We start from the raw sequence: 16,775 nt of genomic DNA, 5'->3' as shown, positions 1-16,775 counted from the left end.
CCTGAAAACTGGTTAGTTTTCTTATCAGCTATTATCACCAAGTGAAGGTAATGGCTGTCCTTCCAGAACATTGTCAGAATAAAAGGTGATTAATATCCAAGTTAAGATTTCTATCCTCTTGAATCCCATGGGAGTTTAGCTACTAAATCCAGGAACCACATCTCAGACTATGCTGCAACCTTTTAGTCCAAAATCCAAAGTTATACAGAGAATCACTCTTATTTCCTCTCACCTTTTCCCCAACTTTTGCTTTTCAGCTGGCTTACAGAAAGAACTATGAAGACACCAAGAAAAATGTCCATATCCCAGCTGACATGATGAACCATGTCCTGGCCAAGAAGTGCCAGTACATCCTCAGTGACCTGGAGTACCGCACGTACTTCCATCAGTGGAGCTGCTCCCCTGAGGAGAACGATGTGATTCATGCCAGGAAAGCCCAGGAGATCCTCAGTGATGTATGTTTGTCATTTATTCAGAGCCATAGATTAGGCTGGCTTGGAAGGGACCCATCAAGGTCATCCAGCATCTCAGGGTCTGGGTGTTGGGATGACCCCAAGAGAGTAAAAGTTCTCGTTTCCCAGCCCATGTAGCCAGAGAAGGAGTCTGAATGTGTAGGATCAGCTTCTCAAGGTTGTTTAGTTTCCCTTATATAGAACATTCCTTCTCTGACCTGCTGAGCTCTGGCCAGCAGGTTGGCCATGGCATTCTGTCTACCCTCAGGGTGGTGTTTGCATTTTATACCAAAAACTACCTTCTGCTATGGTTACAATAACGTGCCAATATCTATCATCTATGTTAGACAGTGTGTCTCTACTTTAAACCAATAGAAAAGTGTCACCATCACAGCAAGACATGGAGGACAAGAAGAAGGAAAAGAAGGCTAGGACATGCCCAAATCCTTCCATCTTGTATCCCTGAACCCCATTCTAAAAACCCCAAAATTCTAATTTTTCACCCTGTGTTAACTACCACACTACTCAAACCCCTGTGGCTTGTAATTCCTCACACAAAGTTGGCAGTTTTTTCCACGGGCTAGAATTGAATCCACAGGTGTTTTTGACTTTGTGTCAAGGTCTCCGAGCCCCCTGCAAGGGTCTGGAGACAGCCAGGGCAGCCAGAGGGATGTGCTGGACTCCAACACCAGCACACCCCCAAAATCCCACCAGGAGCCTGAGGGCATCATCCAAACCCTTCTAAACTTATGTGAGCTTAGTGAACCCATTTGTTAGACATTATAGCAGCCTTTCCCATCATTTTTCCCCAAGTATCTTCCATAATATTTAGATATGAAATTAAATTAATATTAAATGTAATATTAATGAAACACAAAAAATCATATTTGCATATTATTATGAATTAATTGATTCATTAATATTAATCAATAACCATGGCCTTGGATTCTTAGTACCAATCACTGCAGTGATCCTTATCTCTTGTAATTGGGAATGCTGGAATTAGCACAGGGCCAGGACAGCATCCAGCATCCTTCTGGATCCAGTGGGTCTGGAAAAGAATTCCCCTTGTTAGTTGGGGTTTTATCAGCCCACAGGTGAGAGAATGGGGCTCATATTCTGCAGCCATTGGTGTCCCAGCTTGGGCCAACCAACCTTCCCATTAAAATCTGAGGCTGTGTGAATTGCTTGCCTCAGTAGGACGCAGAATTCCTTGGTTTAATTGGCAGAAGGTAAATTTCTTCCTAACCTAGTGTTCTGTTCACTTCCATGCAGTCTGTGTATAAAGATGACTTAAACTGGCTGAAGGGACTTGGATGTTATGTCTGGGATACTCCACAAATCCTCCAGGCTAAGAAATCTTATGACCTGCAGAGCCAGGTAAGTTTTCCTTAAATAAATAAATATTTATGTGTTTTTTTTCTTCCATTTGTGATTCACTGGGTTGACATGTCCTAGTCCAGAGCTGAATGAAGTAATTCCTGTTATATCAGAAATATTTTGTTTAAACTGTGAAAATACAGTCTTGGAGTTGCTTCTGGAGAGACATCACTTGTGTTATTGGAGGAGGAGAAAACTTAGGAGACTGTAAATTCATCTGTGGTTTTTAATTTCATTATTCCTTAGTTCATACTGGCGGTATATTAAATATTTCTGTTTTATGACCTGTCACTTTCAGAGTTTATCTTAACTGAGCTGTAATCTTTGATTTCAGCTGTGATTTTGAAGGGGGATTTCCAGGTGATTTTCAGCACTAATGAGTGTTTTGTTGGTTTTGTGTCCTTAGATAAAATACACCTCTGCAGGGAAGGAGAACTTCCAGAACTTCAGTGTGGTTACGGACACCCCTGTCTATGTGACTGCTCTGCAAAGTGCTGCCAATGCCAGTGAGGTGAATCCCCACCTTTTCTGCTCAGGATTGTCCTTCTGAGCATTGAAACAATTCACTAAACCCAACTTTCGTCCTCCAGGTGAAGTACAAGGAGGAATTCCACAAAACAAAGGACAAGTACACAACTGTGCCTGACTCAGTGGATTCAGAAAGAGTTCAGAGTTTGAAACATCTCTATAGTGATGTAAGTATTTATGCACAATTATTTTTCTCTTAAGGACCTTTAATGTGGGTTTTTTGTTTTATTTTGTTTGTTCATTGTTTAAAGATAAACATCCAGACCAGGAGCTTCTCAAAGCCAGTCCTGAACCACTGCACTGCTTGAGCTTGGGAGAGATATTGTATTTCAGGCAAGGGCCGTATTTTCCACTTGTAATGCCAGTCTTGGCAAAACCAATGGATTAATAAATAGATTTCCTGAATAAAATTACACCTGAACAAAATTAAAACCTCATATGAGAACAGAGACATGAATAGTTAGAAAGGATTTTTATCACCCTTTACATGCACTTGATATTAATATCTTCTTTACAATACTTTGGTATCTAAATAAAAGCAGAAGGGCTTTTGATTTCTGTTGGTTGTTGGTAATTATTTACAAGAATTATTTTTCCACTCACACAAACTTTCTATTTCCTCACAGAATCTCTACAAGAAGGCCTGGGATAAAGTGAAGGCCACCAGCTACGCACTGCCCTCAGATACTGTAGCCTTGGCACGTGCCAAAGAACTGAAGCACAATGCAAGCATTGTAAGTGAATTAAATTCTTTATTTTTTTTAATAATTGCAGTGATTTAAAAAATTCTAACAATTAAATACTTCATGCCTTGCATCTGCTATAGATATAAATAATTTTTAAACCTTAATTTTCCTTCCCTTTTAAATTGAGATATAATATGTATCTGTAGAGAATGATTTTTCTCTGATAGTCATTTGGTTAACAGTCCTTTGTGGCTTCTTGTCATGAAAAAAAAAAAAAAAAAAAAACCCAATTTTTTTTTTAGTAATCCAAACTGAAAATGGTACGTTTTTTCCAGTCTAAGTTTCATGAGCATCCAGGTCAGAAAAATACCAAAAATCTTTAAATGATGCTTACTAAGTATATAAAACATCTTACGCTTTATGAAATTAAAATTAAGAGACCACTCCACAAATCTCTTTAAATCAAACAGCTGGAAGGATAAATAAGTGCCTTATTCTACATCTATTAATTTTTAACACCCTCTAGTCAGCTGTTGTTTTACAACCTGCTTGTTATTATGTGCTTTCGTCTCCATTTAAGACAAAACAGAAAATTAAAATCCTGGTTTAAAACCTTTCTCTGCTTGTTGGATTCACCTTTTTTCTTAATGTTGATGAATTTTGTTCCAACCCCACAGCTGAGTCATTGGAGTCAGTTAATTGTTGGATTTCTTTGCTTGTGCTCAGGTCAAATACCGTGAGGAATATGACAAGTTCAAAGCCCTGTACACCCTCCCCAGAGGAGTTGAGGATGATCCCAATACAGAAAGGTGCCTCAGAGTTGGGAAGCTCAACATTGATGTAAGTATTGGTTCTGGATGTGTGTTTTCCTGACAAAGCCATGCTCATCTCAGAAGGAGCCACTCACAGAATCCCCATGCCTTGATCAGACATCCCATTCCCACGTGCATATGGCAGTGTGCAGTATTTGCTAAATTCTAGAACACAGCCATAAATTTAAGTTTTAATTCAATTACTGCATTGCCTGCATGGCCAAACCTTTAGGGTAATATAGGTAAAATCATCATCTGCCTCCTTTTAACTCATCAGCACAATGAAAATTGAACAAATCACATTTCACCTCCCTTGTTGAGGTTCTGCAAATTATTTCTAGAGCAGGCCAGATGTTAATTTTAGTCAGGACCAAAGTGATCTCTCTCCCACTGACATCCCATTAAAATAGCAATGGTTTCCTCCAAATTTATCAACAATTTATTCTTCTGCTTTAACTCCACAGCGTCTGTACAAAGAAGCCTATGAGAAGACCAAAGCCAAGGTGCACATTGTCCCAGACATGATGGACATCATCTCAGCCAAGGATGCCCAGAAGAAGGTCAGCGAGGTCGATTATCGCACGCGGCTCCACGAGTGGCTCTGTCTGCCAGACCTGCAGGTCAACACCCACGTGAGAAGAGTCACCGACCAAGTCAGTGATGTGAGTGCCCAAATCATTTGTTCCTGGCTCACTTTTGAGAATGTTCCTTCATTTGTGATCTGTTGGAGGAAATTGTTTAGCAAAAATATGGCTGGAGCGCTCTGAAGTTGCCACTTGACTTCATTTCTGTGACACTTGGCAATAAATGGGTCATTGAGATAGGGCTTTGATTTGACTAGAAACAGGAAATCCCAGAGTGGTTTGGGTTGGGAAGAACCTTAAAGCTCATCCAGTTCCATTCCCTGCCATGGAACACCTTCCATTATCCCAGGTTGCTTCAAGCCCTGTCCAACCTGGCCTTGGACACTTCCAGGGATGGTGAGTCCACAATCTCTGTGCAGCAGTTTCAATAATTCCAGTGTTAATGGTGTAGGCATTTGGGTCATTGCAGTTCTACCTTGTCTTTAAATTGTCCTTTATTTGGTTGCATGAGGTGTGGCAACTTTGGAAGTCTGAGAAAATCCTGGTTGGGCAAAGCTTCAACACATTTGGCTTGAGCAGGTCAGCCCAGGAGTAGGGTCTGGCAGTAAATCAGAGCCCAGTAGGATGTGCTGGTGGTTTGGGTTTTTTTTAAATCATTGCATGTTTAATTTATTGCCCAAATTGAAGAAAATTGAACAAAAATTATTTAAATTCTTGAAGGAATTGTTTTGATTTTCTCAAACAAACAAAAACCAAAACAAAAAAATCAAAGTAGTGGAAACATTCCTTGCCATCATTTGACAGTTGTGTTTTGGAGCGATTTAGAAATAAGGGATTAGGTCCTGGTGGAATTCTGACAGGTTCCTTCTCTGCTTCCTTAGGTTATCTACAAGGATGACCTGAACTGGCTGAAAGGCATTGGCTGCTTTGTCTGGGACACTCCTGAAATCCTCCATGCCAAGCAGGCCTATGACCTTCGCAGTGATGTGAGTGCATAACTCTGGGTTTGCTTCTTTTTCACTCCACTGTGGCTTTACTCCACTCCAGGTGTAGTCTGGAAAATGTTATTTATCCCTTTTGGTTGAAGGACTCAATAAATAACAAGCCATAGTTCCAATATACTTTCAGTTTTAATGCTGGTTCACTAATAAAATAGCTCAGTGATGAAATAGTGAGGATAGTAAATATGATAATACAATAAAATAAATTAACAATTACTAGCCCTAGTAATTAGAGCTGTTGCTTTCTCTCTGCAGATTAAGTACAAATCTAAGGCAGAAAAAATGAAGAAGGACTTCACTGTGGTCACAGACACTCCTGTCTATGTCCAGAATGTGATCAGTGCCTTGAATTTAAGTGAAGTAAGTGTTTCTCTCACCTTCCAGTCAATATTCCAAATTCTGTTACCTCACCAGCTTTAGAAATGGGACTTTTAATATGTTTTTAATAATTTAATTGTAATAACTTTGGGTTATCTACACCTCATTGTAGACGCTAAATCACTAAAATCATTGATTTCCTGAAGGCAAAAAACTTTAATCCAGTTATTTAGGAACAATTCCCATTGTACGCAAACAAAACATTCTGCGAGAGAATGTGACAATTGTGACTTTTTCTCTTTCCCAGGCTGTCTATCGTGGTGATTACAAGAAGAATGTCCAGGGCAAGATGATCCCCACTGATAAAACAGTGGATCTGGAGCGGGCATACAATGCAAACAAAATACAGAGTGAGGTAAGTACAAAACTTCAGGGTCCACAGAGTTTGTGACACTGAAAAACTGAATTGTCTGCTTTTAGCTTTTCAGGTGAAGCTGCATGTCACTGCTCTGTGGGAAAATATCCTCCTTTGAGCTATAAAAATGCATTTTAAATATTTTTCCCCCAGGAATGGGGAAAATCTTTAGCCAGTTGTGATGGAGAGATTTCCAGGATGGAGGGATGTTTCCCTCAAGTATTGCTGACAGTTGTACAGAATCTTTCTCTCTGCTCTTGCAGAATTTGTATCGCTGGGCTGGTGTGAATGCTCTGCCCACTGGGTACAGCCTTCCCACGGACACTCCCAACTTCCAGCATGCCAAACACGTCCAGCACATCGGCAGTGATGTAAGTCAAGCTCTAAATCCTTCCAAATCATCCTTCTACACCATGGCAATGATCAGCAGCCCCAGATAAGGGAGTCTCAGCTTGGGCCTTTACTATCAAAATAGAAATTTCCTTAGCATTATGCAAATACCTTACTAGATGGAAAAAAAAAAGTATTATATTACTAATTTTGGGCCTTATGCTAAAGGGAGAAGTAATTATGATGTGTGGTGTATTTAACTCTGATACAGCTACATCTGACTTGTTTTATCTCTAAAAATCTGTCTCTTTATACAGCATAAATTGTTGTCAGAGCTGCAGTGTAGCCAGAATCATAATCTAATTTAGTTTCTGTGGGCTTTTGCACTTCTTACAGCTGAAATATAAAGAAGCCTATGAACACATGAAAGCCAAGGGCTACACTCTGGGACCTAAAGATGTTGGCTTTGAAAATGTGAGGAAGGTCAATCAAGTCATTAACGAGGTAAAGTAAATATATGTATTTGCTTTCAATTGTATTTGCAGTGCCCAAGATATGTATAATGAGAGTATATTGACTGCTGAGTTGTAGGATCCCTCTTCTTTGAGTTTTTTTTCATTATTTAGAGAAGTATCCATCAAGAATGGTGAGGGATCATTGATCCAGGCTGCAACTGTTACTGTAATAGAAAACTGCAGCCTGATTTTATTAGCTGTGATTAAAGTTGAATAGAAATTATTTTATCTGTATAAAATTGGGTCACAGTAGTTTTGGGTTTTATATATCTTTACTCACTTCTTTGATCATTTGCTTTAATAGCATGATAATTAAATAGATGTATTTACATATTTTTAGGATTGCAGTCTGAGATTTCCAGAATTTATTGAAAACAATTAATGGAAAATCTTTGCCTGGGTAGAAAACAATAATTTGTGTAAGAAGTGCGTGCGCTGTGCTGAACTTCTTTGCCATTTCAAGGTTTTGAGCTGTGTTAAAATGCAGAATGTTGTCTCTTGTGACAGAGGCTGTACAGGGCAACCTACCACAAGAACAAGGACAAGATTCACACTACCCCTGACACGCCTGAACTCCGCCAAGTCAGAGCCACCCAGGAGGCTGTCAGTGATGTAGGTGCCTTCCTAACAAAGCAACTGAAGAAAGTGAGATTATCCCCTGAGCAAACAGCTGAAATGCTTTTTGTTCCTTGTTTTCCAGCTGATCTACAAGTCAGATTTCTTCAAGATGCAGGGCCACCTGATCTCCCTGCCCTACACCCCTGAAGTGCTGCACTGTCGCTACGTTGGGGACATCACCAGTGATGTAAGCAGCTGCAGTGAGGTCAAAACCTCTCTGCTGGCAGTGGGGCTGGGTTTCTCTCACTTCCTTTCTGTTCTGTAACAAAAAAATACTTTCTCACTGTGCTGGAGCTCACCCTCGGTCAGGGGTGGCTCCGTGTGGTGGAAAAGTCTCTCCTCCAACCCGTGCTTCCAAAGAAAGGCTCAGCAGTCTCTTATTGTTCAATCTCAAGGCACTTTATCGCAAGTTATCTAAAAGATTTTCTCCTGGAGCTGCTGTGGTTTGCTCAGCAGTTCAGGCAGAGGCACACACACACCCTGACATCCTCTCTGTCTGTGTTATTATTCCCCCCGCCCAGGGCTGCTGCTGTCTTTCATATGGTACATTACGTGTTACATGGTTACAGTTTTTCCCCAATGCCTATTACCTATATTAAATGGTGCTTTTCTATCTTTTATATGGTACATTACGTGTTACATGGTTACAGTTTTTCCCCAATGCCTATTACCTATATTAAATGGTGCTTTTCTATCTTTTATATGGTACATTACGTGTTACATGTTTACAGTTTTTCCCCAATGCCTATTACCTATATTAAATGGTGCCTTTCTACTCTAAACCAATCTGTGAGTGCCAACATCACCAAGAACATGGAGGTGAGGAAGGAGAAAGAGGAGGAACAGGACCGGCCCAAATCCCTCCATCTTAAAACTTCTGACCCCCATGTACAAAACCAAAACCCCCTTGTACAGCACTCAAAAATTCTTCCCTTTACTTTGTGACTGCTTCTACTATAATGTCTAAACTTTTGTGCCTTCTTGTTCTTCCTGCAAGGTTGGTAAATCGTTCCATGGCTCAAACCCAAAATCACAGCTGTTTCCAGCTGCCTGCCAGGGTCTCAAATGCTTCTGACCTGGACCTGGAACCTCCAAAAATGTCTGAGGGGCATTTTGAATTTTGACATCACTGCATTTAAGGACTGGAGATTGAAATGATCCCAAAAGTCAACTGTTGATTTTAATTTCTCTCACAGAATAAATACAAAGAGGACCTGAGGTGGCTGAAGGGCTTGGGTTGCTTCCTGTATGACACCCCTGACATGGTCCGTGCCCGTGAGCTCCGCAAGCTCTGGGTAAGATTTTTCCCCTGAGAATTGAGTGTGACAACAGTGGATTTATTTCTGTGCATGCAGGAAGTGAAACAGATTAAAATGAGCAAAGAATGAGAGAATTTTGTGCTGTGCAGCCAATTCGTTGTTTCAGAGCACTGTAAAATTTCCTTTATTAACACTGCTTTTCCTTCCCAGTCCAATTATGTCTACACAAGTACTGCCAAGAAAATGTGGCCTAAAATCCAGGTGGTGTTGGATACTCCTGAGTACAGAGCAGTGCAGGAACTAAAAACCCATCTGAGTGAGGTAAATTCTGTTATTTCTGCACAATTGTGCAGCTGTAATTAACCCCTCCCTGTAATTTTTACTGGACTAGATGAGATGTTATAATTGCAAAGCTGTGACTGTGCAGCTTCTAAACAATAGCAGAAGAAATAATTCCTGGATCTGTCTTTTTCCAGCTGGTTTACAGAGCTGCAGGCAATGAGCTGAAGACAAAATACACTTCCATCCTTGATACACCTGACCTCATAAGAGCCAAGACAGGACAAAAAATACAGAGCCAGGTGAAGAAATTGTGCTGATATAAAAATCAATCAATGGGTCCTTCTTAATATATTGTTAAAGTACAGCAGAAGCATTCCAGGCCTTTTCCAAGCAATGTAGGATTCCTAGAAACTGGTGGTTATGTTTGTATTGTGAATTTACAGCTGCTTTTCAGAGACATAAGGTAGAATTTAGTAGAAGTGTGGCTTTTTCTTGATTATTTTCTTCTTGCTGCAGTACTTGTACGTGGAGCTTGCCACAAAGGAGAGACCCCACCATCATGCTGATGGTCAGACTCAGGCCTTTGCACATGCCAGGACTGTCAAGGACATGATCAGTGAGGTAAAATCTTCTTTTCTAATTTGCTGCCACTGTGCTGAACTCTTCAGAAATTTTATTTCTAATTTTAGTGATAATTTCAAGGCTCAAATCTGTTTAGCCTTCATTTATTTTTCACTCTCTTATACATAAATTCCACATTTCCTTTGTAAGTTCTGGTGAAATAAAACACTCTGAAAATGTGCTTTAGCTTTTTTGCAGAATGGCAAATGCTTCTAGTATTGCAATGATGACTTTTCCTTCTTGCTGCCTCTCTTAGAAAAAGTACAAAAACCAGTATGAGAAGATGAAGCACAAATACACCCCTATCCCTGACACTCCAGTGCTGATCAGAGCCAAGAGAGCCTACCTGAATGCCAGTGATGTGAGTACTCCAGGAACACCCCCTGCTGCCTTTCCTTGCATTCTGCATGAAAAGAATAGGAAAAGGCTGTGGGGAGCAAGCATGCAAAGTACAGAATATCTCAGTGCCCCCCATCAGGGAAATCTCCTTATTTACATGTCCATTTCCATTTGAAATTAGGAACATTATTAAGTTTTGATTTGATTCTACTGCAATGCCTTTTTTTTCTCTTCCAATTTTTAGAATTCGTTTTTATTTCCCATTGCACTGAAGTGTGGCCATACAGCAAAGTAAAAACAGAATTAAAATAATTTGCTTACTCATCAAGTCTCCAAATAGAGCAGACTGGAGTGAAGTGATTGATGCTGGGGCCAGGATAAAATAACTTTTATCAGCTTTTCCATCTCAGTTTTGTGTTAGAAGTAAACTGCCCTGTCACTGGGAATGTGTTCATTTTTCAAATTCAGAAGTAGATTAGAGAGAAAAATTACCAGAGCTGCTGCACAGGAGGTTGTTAAGGTGAAATTGATTTTTTCAAGCGTGGAATAGTTATTTGTGATTTAAGGCAATTTAAAAATGCTCATTTGTGAGAGCTTTTCCATATATTTCAGAAGCAGCAGGATGTGAAAGGATATGTGCAGGGCCAGTGCTGTGTTCTAGAGCTTATTTAGTCTTACTTCTCTCAGAGTGATTCTTAAATACTGCCAAGGAGCATCCCAGCTCTTCTGCACGTGAGAACTTCTCCTCTGGGATGATCTTCCTGCTTTCTTCTAGAGGAGGGCAGGGAAGATTTTTCTGCCAGAAGTGGTCCCTGTGCTGTTTTAGAGAGCACTCCTGTGATGCAGGGATGTTTTTTCCTCAGTCTGAAAGGGAATTGGGTGAAATTCTCTGTAATTTTCACCACAAGTCTCAGTGAAATTACAACTGGTTGTAGGCAACTGCAGCCTCCTAAAATTCTTCAGGGCTTGGGGAATCAGACAGCAACATATCCCTGGGTATCATTCCTGAGAAGTGAGAAATTTAACTGGAACAGCTCCTGGCACATTAATCCCTTCTTTTGTGGCTTTTTTTTTTCCTCCCAGCTGCGCTACAAAGAAACCTTTGAGAACACCAAGGGCAAATACCACACCGTGAAGGATGCTCTGGACATTGTGTACCACAGGAAAGTCACTGATGACATCAGCAGTGTATGTAAAGCATCTTCATTCCTAATTAGTGTTTGACACTCAATAACCTCAAATAGGCCACTTAGCCTTTTGTTCCATTTCATTATGTCAAATAATTAGGAAAAAAATCAGTATTATCAGTGTTGATTTCTCTCTTTCTCTGGAATATTGATTGCTGTTGGTGTTACAAGTTCATCTTATTTCTACTTTTTTAGGTCTGCTGTTTCGGGGAGGGGGGGGGAAAGAACTTTTGTGTTGTCTGGAATGTTCTCTTTGATTGTTTTACTTAATTCTTCAACTGTCTCTGTAGGTGAAGTATAAGGAGAATTACATGAGCCAGCTGGGAATCTGGAGATCCATCCCAGACCGGCCCGAGCACTTCCACCACCGCCTGGTCACGGATGCCATCAGTGATGTGAGTCCTGCATGGCCCCCAGTGAAAGGTCAAAGTGCTCTCCAAATGAGCCCAAACATCCCTTCCCAACAAAGGGAAAGCAGCTGAAGTTTTTCAGTCATTTACAATTTGCCCTGGGAACTGACACAATCTGATGGCTAAAACTGCAGCACACCCACCCTTGTCAAATTAGCAGACAATTTAAATTAATTTCAGTTGTATTTGCTTAGATTTGTTTAGCCCTGTGACAACCTTTAATTGTACAATTCTGTACATACACAATAACCCCTTACCTGTACAATATTTTTAATTCACACAGGAACTGCAGCAGCCAGTGATAGATTGTGTGTGTGAATAAACTGAGTTCATCACAAAAATAGGAGAAAATAATTTATTTTATAATAGATGTAACTCTCTTTACCACACCTGGTGCTGAGGTTTATTTCAGCACGGATTATCTGCTTAAAATTGAATCTTTTTTCTTCTTTTCTAAAGGTTAAATACAAAGAAGATCTGGAATGGCTCAAAGGCACTGGTTGCTATGTGTGGGATACTCCAAGTTTTGTCCTGGCAGAGCAGAATAAAGTGCTCTACAGTGGGGTGAGTGACACACCCTGAATTGTTGCAGAATTTTTTTGGACATTTGCTGTCCATTTACAATAATTTGTTGTTGGTAGAAAAGTTAACTCACAAATGCAATAATTCCACCATTTCCCCCCCACAATTTCTCTCTAAAATCACATTTTCATTGCTTTACTCTTCTTTGGACTAACATGGGCTGGGTTTTGTGTATTTAATTTTCTTTGGCTGCAGTGTAAGTACAAGGAGAATTTTGAGAAGACCAAGTCCAAGTTCAAGTACGTGGCTGACTCTCCAATCAATGAACATTTTAAATATGCAACTCAGCTGATGGATGGGGTAAGTAAGGATTTCTGTAGGCTCAGCCTTAAGGAGTTGGTCTCTGAGTAAATACAGAGTTGAAGTAAAACTTCCTTAATTTCCTTAAAATCAGGCTTAAAGATGCTTTAAGATCATACTAAAGTCATGAAAGACAAGGGTTTGTTTTTTTTTTCTCTGAGTATTAGGACAGAACAAGTTTGCAGAGTCTAGAAAGTGAAATCCCCACCCCTGTTCATTAATTTTTCATGGCAAAGGAACTTTTCCTTTGCTGACTTAAATAATGCTTCTGGTACAGTGACCCTGAGGGTTGGTTTCCATCTCAAAAAGGTGTGGACAGAATTCCAATTGCTTTCCTAAAACATTGATAAAATCTTTATTGGTTTTAGGAAGACAGTTTTGTCTGAAGTTTCCACAGCTCCTTTAATTTCAGTGACTTTGCCTGGAATTTTTCCATTCCACAACTCAGCTTTTTCTTATTTTCCTCCTGTAGTGCTAGAGAAACAATTGACACAACCTAATAATTAATGAACACCCCTGGGTTTAGAATTCAAATCTCTCCTGGAGTTTGTAGGATAAGTGCTTTACACCTCAGGACAGATTCCATGGAAAACACCACGTTCAGGGTGATTCCCATCAGCTTGGAGTTGGAACAGCACATCAAAATCTGATGCTTTTCAGTAAAGAAGCAGATATTTAGATATTTATATCTTATATTTCATCCTTTTTCACCAGCCATTGTATCATATCATTACCTGTCAGTAACTTTATTACTGTATTACCTGCTCTAGGTAAGAAAAGCTGTTTCACAACAAATACCTGAATTTTTATGAAGGTTGTTCAGTCTTTACTATTGTTCACAGAGCAAATAAAGAAATAAATTAATATCAGAAACATAAACACATCAAATTTTATCCCTGGGCGCTCTATAGATTGAAATACTTGCTTAAATATCTTTTGTTATATAAGTGATTTATTTTAATAACATCTCACTGTGTTCTCTTTGGACTCAACTCAGGAATCTCCAACACAGAGTTGCTTCTGCAGTTTCTTTTCATGGAGAAATTCAGTCATAAAATTGCTTATTGAAGGGGTGGAATAGAGACATCCTTAAGCTGTAGGCCTTCCAGAGGCAATGTAGAAATGCATTTATGATGTGGAAATATTCTTCCTCTTCTTTTTTTTTTGTTGTTTTATTTTGATTTGTTGTTTTGTTTTAGTTTTTTGTTTTGTTTTGGGGGGTTTTTTGTTTCAGTTCTTTTTTTGGTTGGAATTTTTTGGTTTCTGTTTGTTTATTTTTGGGATTTTTTTGGTTTTGTTTTTTGGGTTCTTTTCAGGTTTTTTGTGGTATTTCTTGTTTGGGGTTTTTTGTTGGGTTTTTTAAATTATTTTTTAAAATTTTTTTGTTGGGTTTTTTCTGGGTTTTTGTTTGGGTTTTTTTTGTTCTGATTTTTTTGGTTTTTTAAAAAAATTTATTCGGGGTATTTTGTTTGGGGATTTTTTATTGTTTTTTGAGGGTTTGGGGATTTTTTAAAATTAATTTGTTTGGGGTTTTTTTTGGTTTTTTTTTTTTGTTTTTTTTTTTATTCTTAATGTATTTTTCTCTTTTGGACATGACCTTCAACCCCAGCCTGTACAGAGGCTATACCAGTGATCTCTCTGTATCTTAACCCTCTCTTGTTACGCTGTATTGTGCTATTCTGAGCAGAAATTATACAAAGCAGCCTATGAGAAGCTCAAAGCTAGGTACAGCGTTATTGTGGATGACCCCAGGAACCTGCTGGCCAAGTGGGGCAGCACCCTGAGCAGTCAGGTACTGTGGGGGCACCTCTGGGTGCCACCCTCACGCCCAGCAGTGTCACAGCCCTGTGGTTTTTGTGATGTTTCTTCACTCTTCACTCCATCTCCATCCTGCCACCCAAAAAGGAGACACTTTTTGTGTGAGCTGCTCTGTCCATCTGTCCTGTATGTACTTCCATTACTGTGCATCAATGGACATCAGGAATCCCATCCTTCCTGAAGCCACTGGAGAGGTTTTAAAAAATGCAGAATCAAGCATTTATTCTTTTATTACCTCTCTTTTCAAATCTTACTCATTTCTAGATAAAGCAATAAGGGGACGTATTTGCCTTAATCTCTAATTTACTCTCATCTCCCCCCAAAAACTCATAACTTCCTTAAACTGAGAGCAGGAAAGTTTGTTAATATTTACCTTTGGCAGTGTTAAATATCCAGATGTGAATTGTATGCACATGTGGATGACTACATGCAGCACCTTGCCTAAATCTCTCCACTCTCCAAGTGCCTGGGATCTAGAGCCGTGTCATTGTTCATGTTGTTCATGTTGTTCATGGGTCTCTCTTGTCCTTGGTTGCCATTTGCATGGACAGAAAAGCTATAAATCCTTTGCCAAGATGCTCCTGCAGCACGGATGCAATGAAATTCTGAGGCCAGACATGCTGACAGCACTCTACAACACATACCTGTGGAGCCAGGTAATCTGCAGAGCTGCTGCTCTAGGACACCTTCAATCCCACTGTAGCTGCTTGGACTTGGCATATTTACTGCTCCCTCTATATCCATGGACTTCAGACCCCAAAGCTTCCTCCATGTGCTTCATGCTGGCTGTGGTAAAACAAAACAGAATATCTGAAACAATATTTGCTGTCTCTTGGACATTGCTCTGCTCAGGCTGGGCTTGTCTCCATATCTCCTTTCATTATAAACACTTGGTATGAATTCCACATATTTGTATAAAAAAGCAATTTTCTATACATTTCAGATATTGGATGTTAGCTCTACCTGGTATTTCCTAACCCAGTTCTCATTCTGACACCATTTCTTGACCTGGCCACCTTTGATAACCCCAGTTCCTTAATTGAGGAAGGACAGGATGGATTTGCCAGGGAGATTCCAACATTTATCTCCCACTGTGCCCAGAATGGTGTCAGACACAGAACAGTTATTTCTGCTCTGAAATCACAGTTGCTGGCAGTCAGCTCACCCTTTGCAGGGGAAAAATCATTCCTCATCCTGAATTGGAATATAAATTATAGACTGGAAACAGTTCTGTCAGAGGGAATTGGAATTTGTTATTGCCTGTGCCAATAGTGACATTCTTCAGTAACAAATTACTGAAGGTCTTTCAGACATTTTTTTTTCCATTTTTTTCTGCGGATTTATATTCTTTCACTAAAAACTCCTTGCAGGTAACTTTGAGTATGTTTGAATTTAAAAAAAGAAGTGTCTGACCTGCATGTCCTCCTGAGTTCACTCCATGTTATCACTGATTATTTGTTTATCATTTTTCATATTTTGTGTGTTGCAATCCCATTTCAAATGCATGGGTTTGTTTTCTGATAAATGGTAGAGCATGAAAATTATTTTTTAAAAAATGCATTCTAACCTTTTCCAGCTGCCTTGAGGCTGTCTACAATGACTTTCCATCCTTGGTGAAACTGTTCTCACTTGGTGAACTCTGTGAAAAAAGCTTTAGAAACCTGAGCAGGGCAAGCTGATCCTTAAGAAAATCATTACCAAGGCACAAATCCTGCTGCCAAAGCCTTGAAAATATCCTGGCATTGGGATATATTTGATAATATTTTTGTCTCCTGTTGTGTGAGATGATTTACATTTCCCTTCACTCTGATCACAGAATCTTCACAGGTTGGAAAAGACCTCCAAGATCACCAAGTCCAAATTTCAACTGGATATGAATATTTAAAAATGAGATTTTGTCCATCATGAAATTTAAAAGTCTCTGCTCTGCAAGGATTGATTTTTTTTTGGCTCAGTCCTGGAGATTTTTGTTTGAAATAACCATAAAATGAGTCAGACAAACAAACAGGCAGCCTCCTGGGCAAGGAAGGGGTTTGCAATTCAGCTCATGGTGCATGTTCTGCTTTCCTTGGCTTTGTGGGAGGGTTTTGCAATTTAACCCATGGATATAATCCCACCTCTGGGAGAGGTTTTGCCCTGCTCTGTGTGATTAACTTAGAGCCTTTCCCCATCTCCAGATTCAGTACAAGAAGGACTATGAGAAGAAGAAAGACAAATACACCACAGTTCTGGATACTCCAGAGTATTTACGGACCACAAAGGTCAACAAGCAGATCAGTGACGTAAGTGTGGACCCTTTGGAATGGGACAATCACCCCCAGGGAATTCCCAGCTGACA

General features: G+C 39.7%; 1 protein-coding gene across 34 annotated transcripts in view; it reads left to right on the top strand.

Annotated features, from left to right (window-relative positions):
• Positions 1–16,775, top strand: part of NEB (nebulin) — a 101,575-nt gene that overhangs the window by 53,405 nt on the left and 31,395 nt on the right. For 30 of the 34 annotated variants that reach the window (XM_072931763.1, XM_041717483.2, XM_072931768.1 and 27 more), the window contains 25 exons: positions 258–455; positions 1,728–1,832; positions 2,239–2,343; positions 2,423–2,527; positions 2,987–3,094; positions 3,773–3,886; positions 4,323–4,520; positions 5,324–5,428; positions 5,699–5,803; positions 6,069–6,176; positions 6,440–6,547; positions 6,903–7,010; positions 7,529–7,633; positions 7,722–7,826; positions 8,836–8,934; positions 9,109–9,219; positions 9,375–9,479; positions 9,697–9,801; positions 10,058–10,162; positions 11,224–11,328; positions 11,618–11,722; positions 12,197–12,301; positions 12,515–12,619; positions 14,989–15,093; positions 16,615–16,719. In XM_072931763.1, coding sequence (XP_072787864.1) covers positions 258–455; positions 1,728–1,832; positions 2,239–2,343; positions 2,423–2,527; positions 2,987–3,094; positions 3,773–3,886; positions 4,323–4,520; positions 5,324–5,428; positions 5,699–5,803; positions 6,069–6,176; positions 6,440–6,547; positions 6,903–7,010; positions 7,529–7,633; positions 7,722–7,826; positions 8,836–8,934; positions 9,109–9,219; positions 9,375–9,479; positions 9,697–9,801; positions 10,058–10,162; positions 11,224–11,328; positions 11,618–11,722; positions 12,197–12,301; positions 12,515–12,619; positions 14,989–15,093; positions 16,615–16,719 — 2,832 coding nt within the window. Of the gene's footprint in view, positions 1–257; positions 456–1,727; positions 1,833–2,238; positions 2,344–2,422; positions 2,528–2,986; positions 3,095–3,772; positions 3,887–4,322; positions 4,521–5,323; positions 5,429–5,698; positions 5,804–6,068; positions 6,177–6,439; positions 6,548–6,902; positions 7,011–7,528; positions 7,634–7,721; positions 7,827–8,835; positions 8,935–9,108; positions 9,220–9,374; positions 9,480–9,696; positions 9,802–10,057; positions 10,163–11,223; positions 11,329–11,617; positions 11,723–12,196; positions 12,302–12,514; positions 12,620–14,306; positions 14,412–14,988; positions 15,094–16,614; positions 16,720–16,775 lie in introns of all 34 variants that reach the window. The other 4 variants (XM_072931770.1, XM_041717469.2, XM_072931759.1 and 1 more) reach the window with 1 other exon arrangement.

Source organism: Taeniopygia guttata, chromosome 7 (genome assembly GCF_048771995.1).
Source record: "Taeniopygia guttata chromosome 7, bTaeGut7.mat, whole genome shotgun sequence".
Taxonomy (NCBI): Eukaryota; Metazoa; Chordata; class Aves; order Passeriformes; family Estrildidae; genus Taeniopygia; species Taeniopygia guttata.
This window is presented reverse-complemented; position numbering and strand designations above follow the sequence as displayed.